Source organism: Phalacrocorax aristotelis, chromosome 2 (genome assembly GCF_949628215.1).
Source record: "Phalacrocorax aristotelis chromosome 2, bGulAri2.1, whole genome shotgun sequence".
NCBI classification, from domain to species: domain Eukaryota; kingdom Metazoa; phylum Chordata; class Aves; order Suliformes; family Phalacrocoracidae; genus Phalacrocorax; species Phalacrocorax aristotelis.
Window position 1 is genome coordinate 46,848,281 of NC_134277.1, and position 21,809 is coordinate 46,870,089.

General features: G+C 50.9%; 1 protein-coding gene across 1 annotated transcript; it reads right to left on the reverse strand.

Moving 5' to 3' along the window:
* Positions 1-1,527: 1,527 nt before the first annotated feature.
* GASK1A (golgi associated kinase 1A) lies at positions 1,528-21,414 on the reverse strand. The gene is made up of 6 exons (XM_075083335.1): positions 20,949-21,414; positions 20,747-20,855; positions 10,454-11,269; positions 6,818-6,940; positions 6,443-6,546; positions 1,528-5,848 (listed from the first exon to the last, which is right to left on the reverse strand). Exons 2-6 carry the CDS (start codon positions 20,747-20,749, stop codon positions 5,638-5,640), a joined length of 1,257 nt encoding a protein of 418 aa, XP_074939436.1. The 5' UTR covers positions 20,750-20,855; positions 20,949-21,414; the 3' UTR covers positions 1,528-5,637.
* Positions 21,415-21,809: the final 395 nt, after the last annotated feature.

Here is a 21,809-nt window from a genome sequence, read left to right on the forward strand (position 1 = left end):
GCCTAGAGGGGGCAGAGATCTTGGGCGCCCGCAGGCACAGCCCCTCTGCTATCACAGGGCATGTTTCCTTTCCCCCAGGTTCCCAGTCTCCTTTCCCCCATTTGCCTTATCTAACAGCTAATTATCATTCCAGAGGTAATTGCTGGAGGAGCCATATGGGATCCATAAACTGCTAATGCTGGGTGATTTTTTTTCCCGAAGAATCAAGAGACTGGAGAAAACCTATATTTTGTGGTTGTTGTTATTGGTATGATTATCACTGCTGTAATAGCAGCCAAAATTGCCAGATTAGGTTGCAGAAACCGTTATTGCTGCGCAGACACGGAGACAAGGTTATCATCCTTGAAGCCATTCCAGTCTAAGAGGTTTTTAATTGGGAGGAAATAATTTGTTCTCAAGCTCTAATGAGAGAGTGACAGAATGAACCCAGACCTAAGGGGAGGGAAGGAGGAGGGAGGTGAAGCCTCACTGCAGAGACCCCCATGAAGGGACGATCTGGGGAGGTGGATCCAGGGGGACTCAGCACTTCTGCGTGTGTGTACATATCGGTTTATCTAATAAGCCATTCCTTAGGCTCCAGTGATACTGCTACTTATATCATAAATTCAATGATCTTCCCCTTACTGGTCATTAATCTGCTTCGTTTCCTGACAATTTTATACTCTTTTGATAAACTGTTTGTCTAACCACTTGGAAGAAACAATGTCAAAAGCTGTACCTTAGGCGTTTGCCCAACTAATGAAGAAGATCCATCACGAGGAGAGTTTATCTATTGCTTCACTGGATGTAAATAAAACGTCAGGTTAATTTACTTCCATTAATCTTAAAGGCCGTTGCTACAACGATAGTCCTATGTCTGAGTGGATCTTTTTTTCCTTTTCCGCATAAATATTTAAGCAAGTACTGAAAGCATAAATAAATTGCTTTCTAAAGCCAGATTATTTTTATACCCAGTGATTTAACAATAAATTTGGATTTACTTGCTAGCTCTTGCCTTTCAGGCAGCAGCCAGCCCATGCTTCATCCATATGGGCATGGAGCCGCTTGGGCAGCTTTTGCCGGGCATCTTGTGGGGTCTCCAAGTGCCACCCCTGAGTGCCACCCCACTGGTGCCACCCCTGGCCAGTGGGTGGCTTTAGTGGGCGCTCAGGCTGTTCTGCGAGGTCTGTACGGAGCTGCTGCAGAGGCTATTTGGTGTCCTGTGACCGCAACAGGCAGCTCAAGAAGTGGCCCTTAAATGCAGCAAAAAGGCATTTAGTTTATGGAGGGTGCAGCCAGCAAAGCACTGGCGCAGGCTGCTGGGGGGCATTTGGGGCTCACCAGCTTTGGGGGTTAAGAACAGGCTGAGCAGGAGTAGTGCGTGCAGGGGCGGGGTGTCTGCGTGCATTTGTGCGTGGGGGACATACTGTCGTGGTTCAGCCCCAGTTGGCAACTAAACACCACGCAGCCGCTCGCTCGCTCCCCCCACCCCTCTGGGATGGGGGAGAGAATCAGAAGAGCAAAAGCAAAAAAAAGAAAACTTGTGGGTTGAGATAAAAGCAGTTTAATAATTAAAATAAAATAATAATTATTATTATAATAATAACAATAATGATAATATAATAAAAAGGAAAAGGGAAAAAGGGGGAAAAAAACCAGAAACACAAACAATACAACTGCTCACCACCCACCGACCAATGCTGCAGGACCCTGAGCCGTGATTGCTGCCTCCCTCCCCCAGCCAGCCCCTCCCAGGTAACATACTGGGCATGACGTTACATGATATGGAATATCCCTTTGGCCAGGTTGAATCTGCTCTCTTAGCTGTGCCCCCTCCCCTCCCGGCTTCTTGTGCGCCCGGCACAGCATGGGAAGCTAGAAAAGTCCTTGACTAGTACAAGCACTGCCCAGCAACAACTAAAACATTGGTGTGTTATCATCCTTATTTTCATACTAAGTCCAAAGCACAGCACTATGCCAGCTACAGTGAAGAAAATTAACTCTATCCCAGCTAAAACCATGACAGGAGGGGACGTGCATGCACGTACGCACATGTGTGCATGTCTGTGTGCATGTGCCAGTGCAGGCATGCACTGGGGTTGGGGGGTGCATGCATACACGTGGGTGGGGTGGTGTGCCTGTGTTTTTCATGCATGCATGTATGTGCATGAGTTCAGTTGGTTAGAGCCGATTTGGCCCTTGCCTTCCTTCCCCCAGCCCTGTTTTCTTCCAGCTGAAGGGCAGTGTGGTGACAGAAGTCTGTTAAATGCAGATCATGCCACTTTGGTCACTGTGAAAAGCGTTTCCTCCTCGTGAAGCCCTGTGAGGGTACATGCCCATGCTCTCAACATACTCCCCGAGTGCTGGCAGCAAGCAGCACATTCCCACGGTGCGAAGGGTGGGCACGAGGGTGCCGCAGGGATGCCCTCCTGCAAGGGTCCCCAGAGGGAGTGGTGCCTGGAGCCTCGAGGAAAACCTTACAGGCTTTTCCAGCAGCTCTTGAAGTCACAAAGAGAAGAACAAGCCAGGGGTCAGCTGCGTTAGGCTTCCACCCTGGGTCTTTTCAGGTGACATGCGGAGCAAGTAGCACCTCATGCCCATGCTGCTGGGCCCCAGGGACACTGGCACACAGACGGCTTCACTTTCCCAATGGTCTTGTCTCCTTGTTGCTGCTCTCCTCCATCCTGTCACCAGTGATGCTAGCAAGAGCATCCTTGGAGGGATGGGGGTTGCATTTAATTGCCTCCACAGGAAGCCACCTGCACATCAGCTCTTGCAAGACCAGAGAAGGTGCCTCAACTTGGTTCTCCACTCTTTTTTCCCTTGCTTAGCTGCTGCTGCCTTCTTAAAGCCAAAGCAGTCCTGCCCCAGCTCCGCAGACAGGTTGGACTACCCCAACAGAATCTGTGATGATGCCTGGTGAAATTCGGTTAAAACAGGATCACTCCAGAGATGAGACCTTGTTTGTCAAGCATGGCCCCAGGTGAGTTTTTATAACTTCATTATAAACCCATAAAAATAAGTTTATCATAGGAAATATGACACTGACAGCTGGAGCAAACCGAACCTGTCACTATGTGGTAAAGGCTGATACAGCCAGAGCAGTCCATGGGATTTCTCTGACTGGCTGTGACTGCAGTTCAGAGCCTGTGCACTTTCTTGGCTACATAGACAAGCCCATGGAAAAAATGACTAAGTAGAGGAGACTAATGATCAGTCTCAGCAAGATCATGGCTTTTGTTTCTCTCATTTATCCATACAAGGCTTCTTGTTAATTTAAGAGTGATGTTTATTCACGTGTAAGTGTTTACAGATGTTCCCACATGTGTTTAGCCAGCAATCTCATATGGTACAACTAAGGAAATGCAAAAAAAACCTAGAAAAATCCCCACTACCTTGTGCAATGTTAAGGTCAAGAAGATGCAGAGACAAAAGATGCAACCAGAGGCAAGGCAAAAGCTGCTGTTCCAGCACAGCCAAGACAAAAGCTTTGGCCACTGCGCAGTGCCCCAACTTCCTCTTGCTTCTTGCTGAGAGCTTGGCTTACATGCGGTAAAAACCTCTCTTTTATGAAGTTTATAATTTTAATGAGAAAAACAAGACTATGACTGATGTTACACATCCTAACTAATGCTCTTGTTACCACGTGGTAACACAGCATATTTTCACAGCATATTTTCTGGATTTAATTATGTTACATTTAGTCTCCTTTATTCATATAAGGCTGTGCTCGGGCATGGCTTTTCACAGGACCCAGGATGAGTTATTTTGTTGTCCTCCATTCCTACAGGCTAACCTCACCTCCCAGTAATGGCTACCCATGATTTGCGCTTTAGCGCGGGGCTTCCGTGACAGTCAGCCATCCCATGGCATGGCAAACTGGGTGATAACTCATGGGGTGGAAAGTGTGATGGGGGAAAGGCTTTCCCTGGCAACTGGAGGGCTGGGCTGCAGGAAGGTGCTGCCAGTGTTGTGGATGCTGATGTGACGTTGAGCGCTGACACTTTCTGAGAGCACTGGTGCTTGTTGATTCATGTCACCCACGCCTCACTTCATCTTCTCTTAAGCAAGAGGAAAAAGGAAAAAAAGAAAATTGCTTGTGCTTATCAGCATGGGCGTTAAAGTATCCCCTTGCAGGTTCTATAACTGATGTGACGCTGAGATGGCTGGAGCAGGGAAGGCATGAATGCCCACCTTTTTTGCCTCTCCCACTGCACGGGTGGCCGTGTTCTCCAAAGCTAGGGCAACGGGACAGCAGCACAGCACAGGTACTCACGTCAGTACTAGTGACTTGGGGTGCCTCAAGCATGGAGGGTCCACCTGCAACACTGAAGAAGTGGACGGCTGCTCCCTGAGGCTCCTTTATAAAGCCTTCTCCTGGTGGGAAACCATCAGCCTGCAGGTTGGGAGCCAGCTACTCCTGGCAAGCAAGCACTGACTGCATGCCTCAGCTGGGAAACATGCTGCAGAGAACAAGAGAGGGTCTGACAGAGCCCATCCTGGTATATTTTTTCCTCCTGTTCATTTTGCTTTTGAATTTCCTCTCAGCCCTGATACTTGCAGACTTGCCTGCCTGGGATGTTGCTGGTACCCCATCACAGTGGGCTGATGGGCAAGAGCCTAAGGTGGATATAGGAGCAGGATGAGCTCTGCCAGAGGAGCCAGCAAGCTCAGAAAGCATTTTGCACTTGATTGCCTTCTGTTGAAATAGCCTGGCATTTTTGTTAAAAGATTTTTCTGCAAGCCTTGGAAAGAATTTCTTATAGCTGTGCCTAAGAGAGCAGTCAGGAGTGCTTTTCACAAGCGGCAGAGCTCATGGTAGGTTTGCCTTTTAATCCCCTGACAGCAAAGGGAAGGAGTGAGCAAGAGATTGAAACATTCAAATCCCACATTCAAAATGCACCTTGGAGGCAGCCCAGCCCAACAGAGGCACAGCACACGGGGAGAGCACCGTGGGCTCCTGTAACAGCAGCTGCTGCCAGGCGCTGCCTGCAGTCTGGGGTCCTGCCTGGCCCTGTCTTCGGGCAGTGGTTTATACCAGCTCCCAGGCACACATCACCTCCTCCTTGGGGGTAAGATGAAGCTCGGCTCAGGAGACTTGTCCCTGCTTAATCCACTTAGAAAGCTCCCCTCTGCCTTCCCCATGCTGCTCCATCCTCTCTGCCTGTAATGTCTTGGAAACAGCAGAGGCATCATCAAAAAGCCCAGTGCAAGCCATGAAAAGGCTGCCAGTGACTTCCCTGAGCATTGAGCAGTGCCTCTCACCGCTTCTTTAATCCTTCCCAAGGTCCCCTTAGGCTGTTGAGCAGTCCAAGTCTCCAGTTTTCAAAATTGGGGTGGGGGGTGGCAGGTGAAGGCATCCAAAAATTCTCATGGATATGTCTTCTTTGAAAATCCACGCTGAGACTGCTCCTTGATAAATGTTGCTTAACACCTTTCTCAAGCTGTTGTGGGTTGTTTCAGGAGACAGCTCCTCCTCCTCTTTCCTACTCCCTACGATCCCATCCCCTTTTCCAGGGCATCCTGCAAGGCAGGGGATACCTTTTGGAGAGGTATGCACCGACATGCAGTCTCACATCGCCCACACCAAGGGTGTGAGGTACATCTGTCACCGCGGGGATTTGCAAGGCAGGAGCGCCATGCCAGCCAGCGGCCGGTTCAGCGGGGCGAATCCGCAAACACCGTCAGGTTGTGCTCCTGGATGTACTGCAGCAGGATGCGTGCCCGCCTGTCGATGGTCCGAAGCAGGGGTCTCAGGCCCTCAGCACCGCCCTGGCTCTCCCAGAGCTCCCGGTCCAGGCGCAGCGACTCCAGCAGCAGGCTCTGCAACCTGCCCGACCGCAGCGTGGCCACCGCCGCTGCTGGGAAGCTGCAGTGGAGGAGCAGAAGAGAAATGGAGGGAAGGGGTTACCTAGGGAAGGCTGAGCAAGGAGGAGGGCAGCGGCAGGGAACCCAAGCAAAGGCCACCCTGGTGCTTCGAGAAGAAATTCATGTCCACCCAGATGAACGTGGGATGAGGAGCCTCCTGCTTACAACTATGCCCATGGCGAGTGTGCAGGACAGCTCCATCAGAAACGGATCCAAATGAGCTCCAAATCAAGGGGCCAATAGCGTGCCAAATGCCTGAGGGTTAACGATGCAGGAAATGTTGAAATACCTGATTATTCATTATTTTTGTGCAGCTGCCAATTAGAGAGGGGAAAATAGGCTTTGGAGACTGCCATCAGCCACCCAGAGCAGGACAGAGAGCCAGTTTCAGGGCAGGAGCATCTGTGGCAAGTTTGTGAGCCCACCCACCTGCCCTGTCCTGGGTGGGAGGTGGCCCCGCTTCACAGGGGTGCCTGACTTGAGAGGCCAGGGAAGGCACAAAGGTGTGCACACGGGGCTGCTGTCCATCCCATGAGTGCAAGCTCAGCCCTCACCCAGGACGTGCCCCCAGGACGGTGCGCATGACCCTTCCTACCTGCCTATGCCTTGCAGGAGCCTGAAGTTGAGCTTCTCCTCGGGGTGATGTGGCCTGCCCGCGTTGTCAATGAACACCAGGCGGGACGGAGCACTCCTGCGGACCTGCCAGCAGGATGGGAAGGAGAAGTTCACTTGGTGTACGGAGTCACCGTTTTGGGTATTTAGGCTGGTTTTTTAACATTGCATTGAATAATCCTGAGAGTATCTAGGGGCTGTCAGCTGCCAAGCCCAGGTCTCTTCGTGCTGAGGCACACCTCCCACCACGGACCCCATGGGAACTATGTCCCCCTTGCTGCAACATCAGCCCTGCAAGGGCCTCCCAGGCACCTTCATCTTAGCCCTGCAGCAGCCCCTGGGGATCAGGGATACATACCAGGATGTGGACCAGGACCAGCTCTGCTGGGTTTCGGCACTTCTCATGGAGCCTCTCCTCCACACAGGGCTCAGAGGGATCAGGCTGAAACCCACAGCAGTACCGGTCCAGGCGGTCGTGAACCTGCGGGAGACATTTGGGGACCTTAGTGGGGACAACAGCCTGGGGCTGGGAGGTCCAGTTGGGAACTTCTCTTTCTCAAAGGAAAATAAAAAGTTTCTAAGGATCCTCAGGACACATGAAATGGGAAAGCTGCATACACTGGTGAGTGAGAGAGAGGCAGGGATGCATTCAGAAGCTGAGATGACTTGCAAAATCCCCTTGGCTTGAAGAAGAGACCAACAAAGGTGATGGTGACAGGTTTCCTGTTAGAGCTCAGGCACCTTCTGTGCCTGGTATCTCCACACTCCATATCTGCACAGAGCAAACAGGTCACGCTTTCACCTGAAACCAAGGGAAGACATACATGTCGATGAATAGCGTACAAGGAAACCTAGGTTTTGAAACCTCAAAAAGAGGGTTGATTTTTTTCTTCAGCCTGAGGATGATGGTTTCATCTGGCTCCCAGCTCATATACACCCTTTCATCCATCCCTACCAGTAACATAACCTCAGTGGAAAGAAGATGCATGGAAAAGGATCTGCAAAGAAAAAAGTGATCTGTGTGTTATACAGAATATGCCTGACATTTGAGTTAGGTTAAGCCATGGTGACTTGTTTTAACTACATTTGTGTTTAATTATTTGCAGGCATTGCTAAGGCTTTGTGTTGTCGAGGCTGTCAGGCCCCCCTGCTTCCCACCCCAAGTCCCTGCAGAAACCCTGGTGCTGCTTGGCAGCTTCCAGTGTTCAACCCACACCCTCGGAGAGATGAGAGACTTTTAAAAGAAATAAATCTCTGTCAGACACGGCTTCAGTAACCCTGTCCTGGTATTCATAAAGCTTCCTCAGCTCTGTCAGAAGAAGCCAGTGCATCCTCTGTGGTGGCCTGTAGGGCAGACATAGGTCCTGTAGGACCTCGCTGGATGGTGACAGTGTTCCCCATGGCTACATGCTCCTATGGCCATGCAGTGGGGCTGCCTTACCACCTCTGACTCTGGAGGCTTGTTTACAACATTGCAGCAAAGACCCCCCATATATATACATATACACAGACACAAATGTCCTTTAAATGTATAGAAATACACATAAAATAAATCTATTTTCCAGTTGGAACTCAAAGGTGTCCAACTTGCTCAGGATTGCTGGTGCTGACCTGGGAGCCAGGGCTTGAGGGGCAGAGAGGCTCCTGGAGCCACCAGGAGGGCTGGAGAAGGTCTCAGGGGAGCCTGGGGAGATCTACAGGTGATAACTAGATTGAAACCAAGTGACCCACAGTGGCTGCCTATTCCCCTCATCCTGATAATTAGCAAACTTACCAATTACAGGCTGTGCTTTGAGAGAGAGTTCAGTCTGAACCCAAACACTAATCAAGTGCTGGGGAAGCTGCTGCAGGAAACACAAAGTTTGATTTCCATGGCCATTATATTCATAACCCATTGAGAAGCAAGATTAGTCCCACACCAGAGCCCCTTAACAAATCCCTCTGTTTCCTGAGGTTTAATGAAGCACTTGGGTCAGCATTTCTCCATCAGGACACCCACCAGTTAAAAGGGCTTTTGACACAGAACACAGTGAAGTGAAAGAAAGCGTCCACATTTCCTCCACACATCTCCTTAGTCTATCTACTGGAAAGTTCAGCAGACCAATTTCTCTCACCTGCTGTGTTGTTTCCCAGGCTGGAGAGAAGGTGAAGACAACCTGAGATGACTTACAGAGACATTAAATGTGCTCAGGCCTCCATTCATTTGCCCATGAGTGCCTATGAAACCAAGGCGGATTGGTGCTGGGCCTGTGGAGGTGGGAGGTGGAGCCACGGAAGAAGGACCAGCCACTTGTGGAGACGTAAAGACCACCGCTGACATGTTGATGAACCCTCCTTCCCCCATCATTTATAATAACTTCTCCTCACCAAAGCCTAAAATCACTCTAATGAATGACACACTAGGTCTTACTGCTGGAACACAAATACATGAACTACACCTTCTCCCATCCAAACTCAAACTGTGTGAGAAGCTCCCCTTCAGGCCCCCTTTGGTCCCACATGAAGCTTGGCCACCCCAGAGCATCCCCTTAGGTCTGACAGGGCTTTCCAGCCATGAATCAGCCTGGGATGGCTTCCCCCAGGGAAAGCTTCCTTGCTCCCCCACTGTCTGGGAAGGTGGTGCTGCAGGGCAGGGACGTGGCTGCAGGACTTTGAAGCTGATGTATTTTTGGCCCTTTTTAAAACACAGGACAAAGCCATCATCAGCTGCTCCCTTTCTCCAGGTTCACCATTTTGCCCCTGCTAAAACTTCACTTTGTTCCCTTATGGCAAACGCCAAGAGAAATCAATATAGAAGCAGCCCAATTTTAAGGCTAATTGAGGAAAACAACCAAGATTTCAAAGCCAATGTACAGCAGGGCTCAAAGCTCGCAGCTTCTCCTTCCCCAGCAATGGCTGTGAGAGGCTAAAGCCATTTCTGAAGGATGCTATTTCATTTCTAAAACATCCTGCTGACTTGGTGCCTCTTTATCTTTACATGGCTTTTCCGCTTGGGAGGATCCCATTGGAGTCATTGAGGAAAACCTGTGGATTACCCTTGGATTTATCATTGCGCTGCTTTGGCCCTCCAAGGGAAAGTCTCCTTAAAACTAGATACTTTGTCCTGGAGACTCAGCCTTTCCTTTGCACTCAATGGTATTTTGGCCTGGGGAAGGGAAAGGGGTTGGTTAACCTTCTCATTTCTCTGGCTGTTTCAGCTAAAATATTTTCAAGCCCAGCCAGGACTGCTCTGCCTCTGCCAGCCATAGTCTGAGGTTATAAAGATTAATAGTCAGGCTTTGCCAAAAAAAACAAGAGAGAGTAATGTGAATACATATTTTAATAGTCTCTTTTTTCCTTTCTTCCCTTCTTTTTTTTAATACTTGCCCTTTCAGGCACTTTCCCCTTGTCGGATAATCAAAGCTCCAGCTCTGAGGTGCCTAAACAGGCTTTTTTCCATACAAACCACTTTTGCCTCCTCACAGCCACCCTCTAAGAAATGATAACTCTCTGGGATACTGTCGTAATCCCTCATAGCAGCAGCGTATGATTTTCCAGGCAGAAGATTAAGCACTATTTATCCTGAGGCAGAGGAGCAGGACGAGGAGGAAAGCAGGGCCATATGTAGGGGGCAGGGCTCCTGATTTCCAGTGCCAGCAGTGCATCCAGGAATTAAGTATGGCAACCCCTGTGGGGATGATGCAGAACATGCTGCTTGTCCGAGGCTGCTGCTGGCACCCATGCAAAGCGGAGCCAATAGAGCCGGGCCATGGAAAAGCTCAGACACATGACAGTGGACTCGTTGTGTCCAAAACCTGCCTGCATTTCCCTGCAAGTCCCAAGCACTGACCATGTGCAGGCCAAACCTCTTCTGCAGCGCTGCTCCCCATTAACTAACGAGCAAAAATACATCCCATGACACCGCAGCCTATTCGACCCCGTGGAAGCAGAGACCATGGTCAGACAAGGAAGGCACGAGCACGGGGGGACCTGGTCTCCATCTCCCCAGCCCTACCTGTAGGAGAAAGTCAAAGAGGGCCAGGCGACTCCACTCGCTGCGTGGGATGCTGGAGCAGGGAGCATTCCCGGTTGCCAGTGTCGGTCCATGGGGCTTCAGCATTTCCTGATACTGCAGCCACCCCAGGGCACAGGAGTTCTGGTCATTGTTGGCGTCCTCCAGGTGCTGAAGGTCAGGCACCCACCAGATGATGGGTCTCAGGGAGCCATTGGTGTAGCTGTAGGGCAGGAGGTGGCTGGTGAAGCGCCGGGCTACGGCTGGCAGGCTGCGGTTCAGTCCTAGCACCCTGTCCAAGTGGAAGGCCAGCACCTCGTAGAGGTCGCTGGGGCGCTTGATGAGCCCACATTGCCCATCCTGGCAATCCCTCTCTGGGTCTGCTGGTGAGGTGTCCCCCTTGGTGTCCCCCGCAGCCCGCAGCCCCACACGCAGGACTTGCCCATGGGCTGGGATGCGGGCTTTGGAGACCACCCACCCACCGGCCAGCAGCCGCATCTTCTGGAGGTCATCGTCAGAGAGCCACAGGGGAGCATGCCCCACCACCCCCCGCTGCTGCCTCCTGCCCCGGCCAGGGGGCTGGTCCCGCCTCAGGCGAGCAGGGGGCGGAGGGGGCCTTTCGCAGCAGGCTCGTCCCCTGGATAGGGGGGCGGCCCCCTCCCACTGGGGGCTTAGCGGGGACGATGCTGGTGGCAGGTGGGGGGAGTGGTCCAGCGATGGGGGGAGGCGGGCAAGGGCCAGCAGGGCCAGGGCCAGCAGTACCCCCAGAGCTGCTGGTGCGGGGGGCTTCAGCCCCATCCTTCGCCACAGTCGCTGGGCCTGCGGAGAGAGAAAGGGAGAGCATTACCAGGGGTTCCCATGAGGTGTTATGACCAGGGGATCCCCCAGACCTGTGTGCCCTCAACCCAGGCAGAGCTCTCAATAAGCTTAAAGGGGTTTGTTTTGGAGGAGCAGCCCTGCTGCTTGTGTACTCCCCAGGAAAGGTGTTCCCCAATCGCTCGCTGCCTCCACAGCACTGTAGCAGGAGAGGTACAGCTGGTGGCACGATTTGTGACAGAAATTAGCTGCAGGCCCTTCAGAAGCTGGTCAGAGCAAGGGCTGACCTGCCGCAGATGCTGTTGTGTCTGCAGCACTGATGTACAGAATCACCTTATGGGCAATGAATTTTTTCATGGTCAAATATTTTGCTTTAAAAACTCAAAAAACGAGAAAAAAAATTATAGACCAGAGCAATTTTCTGGCTGTATGTGAATGCTTTCCAGTTCCTAAGACGTTTTTATCTTCTGACCTTACTCCAGACACCCTCAGTGGCTCCTACCCAAGTTGCACACACAGCCTATAACCCCGATCCCTGCATCCTTGTTCGGAGGATGTCTCGACACGTGCCGAGACATGGCCTCTGGAGTTCTGCCCGTCGCTGCATCCAGCAAAAGCAAGGCAGTTCCGAGTGCCAGTCAGGGCCTGTGGCAGCCTATATTTAAAAAGGATGCAAACTGCTGTACCTGAAACTTAAAATATTCTCATTCCCAGCACCAAAGAACTGCCTTTAGACATGTACTACCAAGTTTTGCTGTATATATCTTTATACGCACAGCTTTTTCCCCCCCACCCACTTTTAGTCATAGCTTCTACTCTGAAGGGACTTATAAAAACTATATAGGCTGGAAAGGCAGTTACGAGTAAATATTGTGCAAGTCTCCTCGCATTCCTACGCCAACGTATCTCCACTTTGGCCTAAAGCAATCTCATGCGTCCAGCACCGGGGCTGCCTTTGTCACAGCACCTTCCCATTTGGGGTGAGGTGGAGGGAAGCAAGGGGCAGTGCTAGGAGATTTTCCCAGCCCACCCCATCCCCAGGCCGCACTGCACCCCTGCCACATTCACCCAGACTCGGGTGATCTAATATGCTTTGGGGGGCTGAAGTGGCAAAAGGCACCTTGGCACCACTTCTCTGCTTTACAACAGGCATTTCCAAGTGGCTCAAACCCACACTGGAAGTCAAGGCAGTGGTCAAGTGGATACATTTTTTTGTAATTATTTATTTTGGAAGCACAAGGATATCCATGGCAGACACAGGGGGACAATATATTGCCAAAGAAGGGAAAAGAGATTGTTTATAAGAGGAAAAGCTTGGAAAAAAAGGAGCTAAAAAGCTGGAGCGGGGGGGTGAGAGCCAGCTGTCAGAATGACTTCCAGAAGGCAGCTAGGCAAGCAGAAACATTTCCAGCCACAGGGCTTTTAGGACAGCAGGCTCCCGCCAGCTCCAGGGACCCACCACCAGCACGACTCCAGCCCTGAGAGGAGCTGCCCCAGGCGACACCAGCGCGTGAGCTCCTGCATAAGCTGATCCAGCACTATCCTAAAATCCATTAGGCTTCGTGCCCTCACTGCAGGGAAGCTGCTTCAGATGGCCCCGTGGTGAGGAGCCACATCTCTCCCAGGGACACTACACCAGTCAAGGTGGATGAGAGGAGCTGCAAAGCTCACTGGCAGCAACCATGGGGGTTTTCCTTTGAGGTCTCCCTCTCAAGGACTGAGCACATTTAATGCAGCTTATAAGAGGTAGCAATGGTGCATTTGGAGTGATTCGGCTTTATAGCTCTCGTTTAAGTGTTTCTCTCCTAGAAATACAATGTAGTGCAGCAAAATAGATCTGCTGGATTGAATTCTTTGCTCACGCATGGCTTACACTGGCCTCTGCTGGGAGCCAGGGCTGTCTGGTGCTGGGGGACTCCCCATTTTAACTCTCCCTTAAAGCCCCAGAGTGAAAAAGGAGATATTCCAGGGTGAGACTGGTCAGAGAGTGATGTCCTGTCCTAGATCATGGGCAGGGTTATTCAAGGCTTGGTATCAACTGTTCCAGGCACCATACTACATGGCTAAATTATTGCCTTAGGCCCCTTCCTGGGCATGAAAACACCCAAGTAGCCCCAAGGGGCCGCAGGACTTCTGGCAAGTGTCTGGTTACAATGCCTGCCCAGCTCCCTCCCCCTTGGATGGGATAATGATTTGCTGCGGACCCATAGCCAATGTCAGCTAACACAGGTAGCACTTGAACTCAGCTATGCAAAACCTTCATGCCCTGGACTTGAAGCAAGTTCTGCAGCATGCAGATACACACTTACTCCCAGGCCTGGCATCCTGAGAAAGAGTTTAGGGGAGGTGCAGTGTCTAAATCACAGTTTAACCACCGTAAAATAAGGCTGTAGCATAAAAAGGCCAGATCCTGGTCTCCTGATATCCTTACTCTTTCCAGGTCATCACCATAACTGCTTCACAGTCTGTCTCTCCAACCTCAAAGTACACTGAATTAACTGAAATGACATCTATGGAGTTAATCCTGATGGACACGATTAACTGTAAATCTCAGCACTCCCATCTGTATCCAGCCAAGTTCCCTCCCCAGTCCATGCTTCCCCGGGCACTTGTCCCAGCACTTCCCCAGTCCCACCCCTCTGGAGAGACACAGCCTGCCCCACCCTCACCAAAAGCCCCTGTAACCCTTTTCTTCTGCATGGAGGATTTGCAGAGTGATCATTTTTGTTATCCCACCCAGTAAAAATCCTTGGGCTGTTTACACCATCCCTGGCCTGCAAAGAGACTGGCTGCCAAAAATCCAGGTATCCTAGGGAGGTGCATGCAGGAGCCATTTGGAGAACCTTGAATATACTGCAGGAAAAATCCTTTTTAATCCACAGCTGGAAGGCAGTGGATGCCAAATGGATGGCAACAATTGTCAGGTTTTTAATGTCAAGTCAGTTCACAGTCTAAGTGGATAAAACATCATTACTGTTCAAACCCACTTTGCCTTCTCTGTCAAGTGAGCTGGGGTTTGGGCGCCGAAAGTTAGAGCTTCATTTCTTTCCCATCATGAGCTTGAAATCCTGTGCTGTGAAGCTGGGTGAGGGCCACCACAGGCTCCCTTCCCCAGCCCTATTCAGGGTTTCCCTGCCACATCAATTGGAAAAAAAAAAAGTGCAAGTACAGACTCTGTGTTATTTCTGACAGTCAATATTGCTAATTCAGTAAGAATCTACATGACAGAACATTGCAGAAATAATACTGTATTTACAAGCCCAGGGTAAACACTTTTCCAAAGAGACTTTCTCTAAGCCCATGCTGTAAAGAAAATGTTGCAGTTTAAGCTACGGCTTTGATTCAGCCTGAAATGCAAACCATACGTACAGCTCTGCTTTGCCAGTCTGACATACTGACAGCACAGCACGTCTTCACTAGAAATTAGGTCCATTTCCCAGCGGGCAAGCTACAGGCAAAACCCATAAAAAGGCTTAAGAGAGGTACTACTTGTTCCAGGATGCCAATAAGTAAATAATACATATCCTTGCTCATCAGAGGGACATAGAGCACAGCCTAGGCTCCTGATGACACGGTGCAGAGCCTGTGCAGCCTGGCCACTCAGGGATAAAACTTTCTAGGTGCAGTTGGGAGAGTTTTATCCTTGACATTGTATTCCCGGGACGCTTGAACCTTGGCAGAATTTGAAGCAGAGAAGCCTGATATCAATTTCTTTTCAAAGTGCATCAAATTGGCTTTGTCAAGCTTGAAAGAAAATAAAAACAAACCCCAAACTTCATTATCCAAGAATGTAAGAAACAGCCCTAAAACTAGAAAGATGCCATGGAAATATGTGGCCTTTAAGAGCAGGACTGATCCCTGCTTTCCTCTGGCATCTGAAACAGTGCTCTTGTCCCTGCACTGGCATCGCCAGACCCTTCCAGCAGCAAATCCCATCATCCGAAAGAGGTGCCCAAGGGAGCTGGGATGGCTTGGCCGTGGCCATGACACCCTGGGCTGCCTGCCTTCTTGCCCTAGGCTCCCAAGCTCAGAGGATTTTGCCACAGGCAAAGTGAGCAGGTTAAAAACAGGTATGTGCATTTATCTGGATGCACATCATGCAGGATATTTTTTGCAGGGATAGTGCAACACACAGAGTTGTACTTACCCTGCCTGCACTGTGCTCATTGCCTGCCCAATGAACCACAAAACCACGTGGGCAGCAGGAGATGCAGCCCACTGTGACCAATTTTAACAAAGACTGCTTGAAAAGCAACTGGGAAACCTCCTCTGGCTGGCCACTGCCTCCGGGAACGTCTCCAGAGCCTTGTGCCCAACACGTGGTGCTCACGGCAGCTCCCAGCATGTCGGGGAGAGAGGCTGAGAGCGGGTGCATCAACCAGATCCGGGAGAGGAACAGCCCTTTCCTTTTGGCTTTGACCAGGAGTTTTTTGGCTTGTAAGGGGATGGTACGTGGGCTAAGTGCACTTCTAGGGACCCATAACCATGCTGAGGACATGGAAGGAGAGAAAGCCCCTCCACCCCAGGAGAGCCTTTGAGCAAGCCTGAGCAGAAGGAAATCCTTGGCAGGTCTGTCACCCATCATTCAAGTGCTTAAATACCTTCCTATATCACCCTGCTCGGGGAAGATAGATGGCTTACAGAGCAAGAATTTACTAAAGACAGATATTAAATTATGACTGCCAGCCTTGAAGGTATCTCCAGCTCAGAGAAGGGGGCTGGGCTCACCCTGCACAGCCGGGCCTGGGAGGACTGCTATGTTCCCGCTACACATGGGTCCCACCACCACCCACCTGCATCTGCACTGCCACGGGGCACAAAGACAGGATGTCCATTCACACGCCCTCACAATCCATCGAAGAGGCTGTAATGCCTAGGAGACCTGCACCAGCTGTGTGTCTGGGGTTGTTTCCACAAGGGATGCAGGTTTTTTTCCTTCATGACGCCCTTCAAGTGGGGAGGACCACAACTCCACTGCATTTCAGCACCATGAAGGCCACCCTGCTTGGTGCCAGGGCAGGGATGTGGTAGGCAGGCATTGCCTGCCTGCTCAAGGTGTCCCTGCAGACCCGCTTCCATGCGTCGCTCCTTGTGAGTGGCTCGGGAAGATCAAGCCAGGCACTGCGGAGGTGGGAGGGGGACTGTGCTCCCACAAACCGTGTGCAAGGGAGTCACAGCAAATGCTGGGTCGCTGAAACCTGGGAGATGGAAACCTGATATTTTGCCACGTGGTGCTGGGTCATTCCCTGCAGAGTCAGCAAAGTCCTCGTAGCTGGCACAAAAGCCTTCCCACCAGCGTGTCTAAAACCAAACCAGAAAATTACTGTCCTAGTTTCAGCTGGGATAGAATTAATTTTCTTCCTAGTAGCTGGTGTGGTGCTGTGTTTTTGATTTAGTATGAGCATAATGTTGATAACACACTGATGTTTTAGTTGTTGCTACTTAGTGCTTACACTAGTCAAGGACCTTTTTCAGCATCCCATGCTCTGCGAGGGATGGACAGGGCGCTTTTCATCCTGACGCTATGTATGGTGCAGCTCAGGACCCCTCCGGTTTAATCCCAGAAGTCAATACAAAGCACCACAAAAATAAACAGTCTCTAGGATGCTATACTTCTTTTGCCTGAAGTAAGCAGACTAAAACCTTTCAGATGCCTCATCCTTCTCCTACTTAAGTTCAGAGTCAGGGCTTTTACTGCAGACTTTTGCACTTAGCTGGGTCTTCTGCTTCTTGGAGACACACCTCCTAAGAGACTGCTGGTTGTCTTTCAAGACATGTCACTGAGATGCATGGGTCTGCTGCCATTTATATATGCAAACTTCTCCATTACTTTTCGCCACTAAAAGCCTTATATTAAGCGATATCAACCTGCACCCAAACCATCTGGGTCACTGAGGACCCAAAACAGCACCTCGTCTTCACAGTCGACAGAGAGGATCTGAGCAGCTCTCAATGCACAACTCTCCTGCTAGCATCATGGTACAAGGGAAGTCCTCCTCATCTTCCCCCCTCTCTGTCTGCTCGTTCCTCTAGCGCTCACACCTACATGAGAGCAGCACAACCTAGAAGTCCTGGCAGGGACGTCAAGGAGGGAGAGCAGTGGTTTTGGGCAGCCGTTGCTCCCTCTCTCCCACCGGTGCTATGCAGGATCCTGCCAGTTTTCCCTTTTCCCCCTCCCCTCATCCCATTATCCCGGCCAGCCTGTTGCACTCAGCTCCAGAGGTTTTCAGAGCAGCTTTCCCATCTGCTTGCTGAAACAGCAAGAAGGGGGCCCCTTCCCTGGTGAAACAGATGTGGTTTGCCTTTGTGCAACATCTGTGCCTCATGCCCCAGTTCATTTTGAACAGTCTTGCCTTTGTTTGTGCAGGGTTGTGCAGGGGATGCTTTGGAGGAGGGCAGCACCCTGCAGCCTGCGGGCTGGACTCCTTCCCTTCGAGTCCCACATGCAAACTGCCTCGAAATGCCTAGGTTTCTTCTGGTGAAAAACAATACATTTTGTTCCCTGCAGCATTCAGGAATCGAGAGTCCTGCTCCTCAGCGCTTTGGTTCCAGCTGCAGCAAGTGGCTCATGCTAATGATTCCTGTGGGATTCCCAGACCTGGGGAAGTAAGAGCAGGAACCTGGGAGACACCACTGATCCCCTTCCTTGCAACCACCCTCACCCCAAACAGCTTCTCTCGCTACACCTCTGGGCCATTCACCAGCTTTTACTTCCCATCCCCAGTGGGGTTGCGCTGCTTTGGCTCCTCTATACATAGCACCAGTGAAGAGCAGAAGTGCTAGGAAGCCACATCTTTTTTGTTCTGGGCTGCGTTTAATATGGAGAGAAACACATTAAAATCAAATCAAATTTTATTTCCTCCTCGCTCTTGATGAGTTTACCAAACCTGCTGACAAGGGCCTGAAAAATCTTCTAAAAATCTCTTAGGCATTTTGGCACTCAGTCCCATTTTATTTATTTTACTGGGGACAGAATTTTTCCGTATTTTGGGAAGGGGGGATTTTGATCCATTTATTGGCAGTTTTCATTTCTAACCCGTGGGCCAGCACCAAGGAACAGGATTACTTGCTCGATGTGTGGCAGGGTCTCGCAAAACCCGCTTCGGGGTACTGGTGAGGGGCAATGCCAGATTCCCTTGTTGGTGTTTCAGCAGACATTGCCCAAGTCAGACGGTTGGGCTTCCCAGAGCTCGCTGTCAGGTTTTTCCTTCCTGGAGAGCAGGGAAGCATATTTGTGGGATTCCAAAGGGGAGGGAGGAGGAGGACAGGGGGGCCTTCCAGCCCTGAGGGCTTTCTTCAAAACAGAATTGTTCATACAAGCCCTGGCCTCGCTTGCAGAAAGGTAATTCCATTTTCTTTCATTTAAGCCATTACCTCTTAAAAAGAAAAAAAGGGGAAGAAAGCCGCTCACCACTTGCCTCTGAGCACTGCCTGAGCCCCACAGACCCCATCCTGGGCAAAGCCTGCCAGCAGCCACCCTCCAGCCCGCTTCTCCTTCTCCCAGTGAACCCCACGGGGCGAATGAGCAGAGCAAACACAGTATGAGCACTGGTGCGGCCTGACTCCCAGAAGAGGGGCTTTTCCTTCAGGGCAAGGCAAATAGCTGCAGGCGGACTGGAGTTATTAAGTGTTTGAAACAGAAGGGGTAATTAAGGTATTTGGCATCTATGCCAGAGGGCTAATAAAGTGTAATCAGTCCCTCTTATTTAGACTGCCTCCTACTAGGCAAGCAACAGAGTAGTTGGAAATGACTCGCTGGCAGATTTTGAAACCAGAAGAAAGGAGATGTTTCTGTAATGCAGTCATCCCCCAGCTCTCACTGCTCCAGCAGGCTGGGCACGTACAGCGACCGGATCCGACAAGCAGCTGGCTGCAAGCGTGCGCTCCGTACTAACAGCAAAGCTCGCAGCTGGGATCTCTCTGGCATTCTGCAAGTGGTCACCTTCCTGGTGATTTTAAAAGAAGTCAAAAATCATCTTGAGTATTTTGCTTAGGGTTTTGCTGCAAATGAAGCAATAAGATGATCAGCTTAGGGCACAGCCTGAACTTACCCCTCATGACCATCACTGCCCTGCCTACAGGTGCCCAGAGCAAACCCAAATAAGGGGAAAGGACTGCAGAAGTAGACCTTCCCTTGCCAAGACAAAATGGAAATCCTGGCAAAAACTGAATAGCCCACTTTTTGCAGGGGAGACCACACCAGGTACCTGGCACAGGCCATACACTGTTTGAAAGGCTTCATAGTGAAGGCTCGTACAGGAATGCATTACCATGGACAAAAGGCTGGTGCAGGGAAAGCTGCTTTCCTTTTTTTCCTTTGACAGGGAAGAGTTATCTCCAACCCCAAAATGGGTGACACGAGCCCCAGTCTTGTCTATTTTTCCTGCTGCTGAAGTTTATTAAGAAACACAAAATAGCCTGTGCAAACCAAGATGGAAAGTATAAAGCAAGACATCAGTGTGTCCCCACACACACACACACACACACACACTCGGGTGAAGGCTGGCATGGCCCCACTGCTCCCAAAGGTGCTCTGAGTCATCACCACACTCTCAAGGACATAAAAAGATTTCAGCAACACAAGTGACACTGAAGCACCAGTTTCTGGCAGCAGCACCAGGCACCTCCTCAGTTCATCCATAACACACGTTTGCAATCCCTGCCCGACAAGAGCTCTATAAAGCTCTTGGCTGAGGTGGCAGAGCAGAGGCAGAGCCCCCCACCCCAGTGCAAAGCCCGCAGCGTGATGCCCCCAGCTGTCCCACAGCAGGACGGTGGTAACTGGGAGCGGTGGGGGCCCCAGCCCAGCCGGCTCGTGCTTGCTCAGATGGGTCTGGAAACCAGTTGCCAGGGGATGCCCCAAACTGGAGTGCTAAAATTAGATGACATGAAAAAACACCCTAAGGTTTGGAATGTGCTACAGATGCAGGGAAATCTGCTAATGCTGGTGAAACACAACATTTCTAGGGGAGGGGGAAGTTTTTCATTGCCAAACTAGTTGGTTTTGTGACTTTTTGATGCAAGCACTGGGCTTTGTGGGGACAAAATGGAAAGCACGGAGGAGCTCTTCATGCTCTCCGGGTCTAGCTGTACTTTGCTGACTTTGCCCCGTGCTCTTCATCTGCCTAAAGCAATGACGCCCGGGCTCTTAAAAAAGGTGGGTGTTGGCTGAGGAAGCGTAATCACCTCCCTGGCCGACAGCAGTGCCTTTAGCTACAGCAGCCCCAGGCACTGCCTTTACAGGCATCCTTACAACCTCCTTTGTCCACCCCTAGTACTATTACAGACATGTCCCAAAGCAGGTCTGTGCCTGGTTTGTCTCACCATGTCCCGACCCTCCAAGGGGTGCCACTCAATTTGCCTCCACAACGGAGGCAGATAGGACATGGCCTTGCACCTTGTCCCATGGGGTTGGTGTCCCTGAGCAGAGCCAGCGTTGCCTCCCACCACCAGCTTGGGAAGGAAACCCCTAAATCCTACCATGTCTTGGAGTACCAGCTGACGCACTCCTCCTCGTGTGCTTCTCTGCCTGTGGGCGATGCGGCACGCGGTCACCTCCTAAGCTGGGTGCCGGATGCCTGTGGCACTTCTATAAAACACCAGGAACCCACACAAAACACAAAAAAAAATTTAAAATAGCAATAATTAGAAAAAAAAATCCTCCAGCAAGTAATCAGCCCACCTCCTCTCTCTGAGCTGTTAACCACAGCCAGGGGCTGTCACCCAGGGGTGCCTCTCCAGGCTCTCTTACAATCCCTGCTGCCCAACTCCACATTTCCGTGGGCTGCTGGGTCCCTGCCACAGCACATTAGCGGGTGCCTCTGGTTTCCCCCTGGGTGGGAGGGCACCCTTCAAACTTCAGCTGCGAGTTTTCAAACTCTGCCTCATCTTAGATCCACCTCCTTGTGGGGAGGGGAGCAGAGAGGCTGGGAAAGGGGGAATCGCATTTGAAGAGTCTCTTTTTCACAATAAAAGCCCTTCTTGCTGCTTTTTTTCTTTTCTTTTTTTTTTTTTTTTTTAATACTAAGGGCTGATTTGAGCGAGAAGCCACAGGTAAAGGAGCCTGAAGACACACATGCTCCTCCCAAGCCCATCTGTTCCCAGTGAACCCAGTGCCAAACAAGCAGAGGGACAGACAGAGCCCCAGGGACCATGTCAGCCCCGGAGCTGGGAAAGCAAACCACAGGTCTGCTCACAGGTGCCCAAGAAAATGCCCTTTGGAGGTTTTTATTAACATTGCTTTGCCTTTCAGTAACAGCCCAGTGAAGAGCTGTGCCACACCAGCACCTGGAGTGGCTGCAGCGCTGGGAGAAGATTTCTTATCCACTTAAAAGGCATTAATGCACTAAAACCATTTTTAGGGTGTTCACATACCTGCTTTTCCAAGGCACCCAGGGCCCCCAGCACCCACAGGCAGCCAGGACATGGGTGACCCCAGGGGGCCGGGGAAAGGAGACCCTTCGAACCACCAGCGCTGCATTGCAGGTCTGCGGCATGGTGAGCCCCACAGTGCCCAGCCAATGCAGCTCCCCCGGCACCCAGG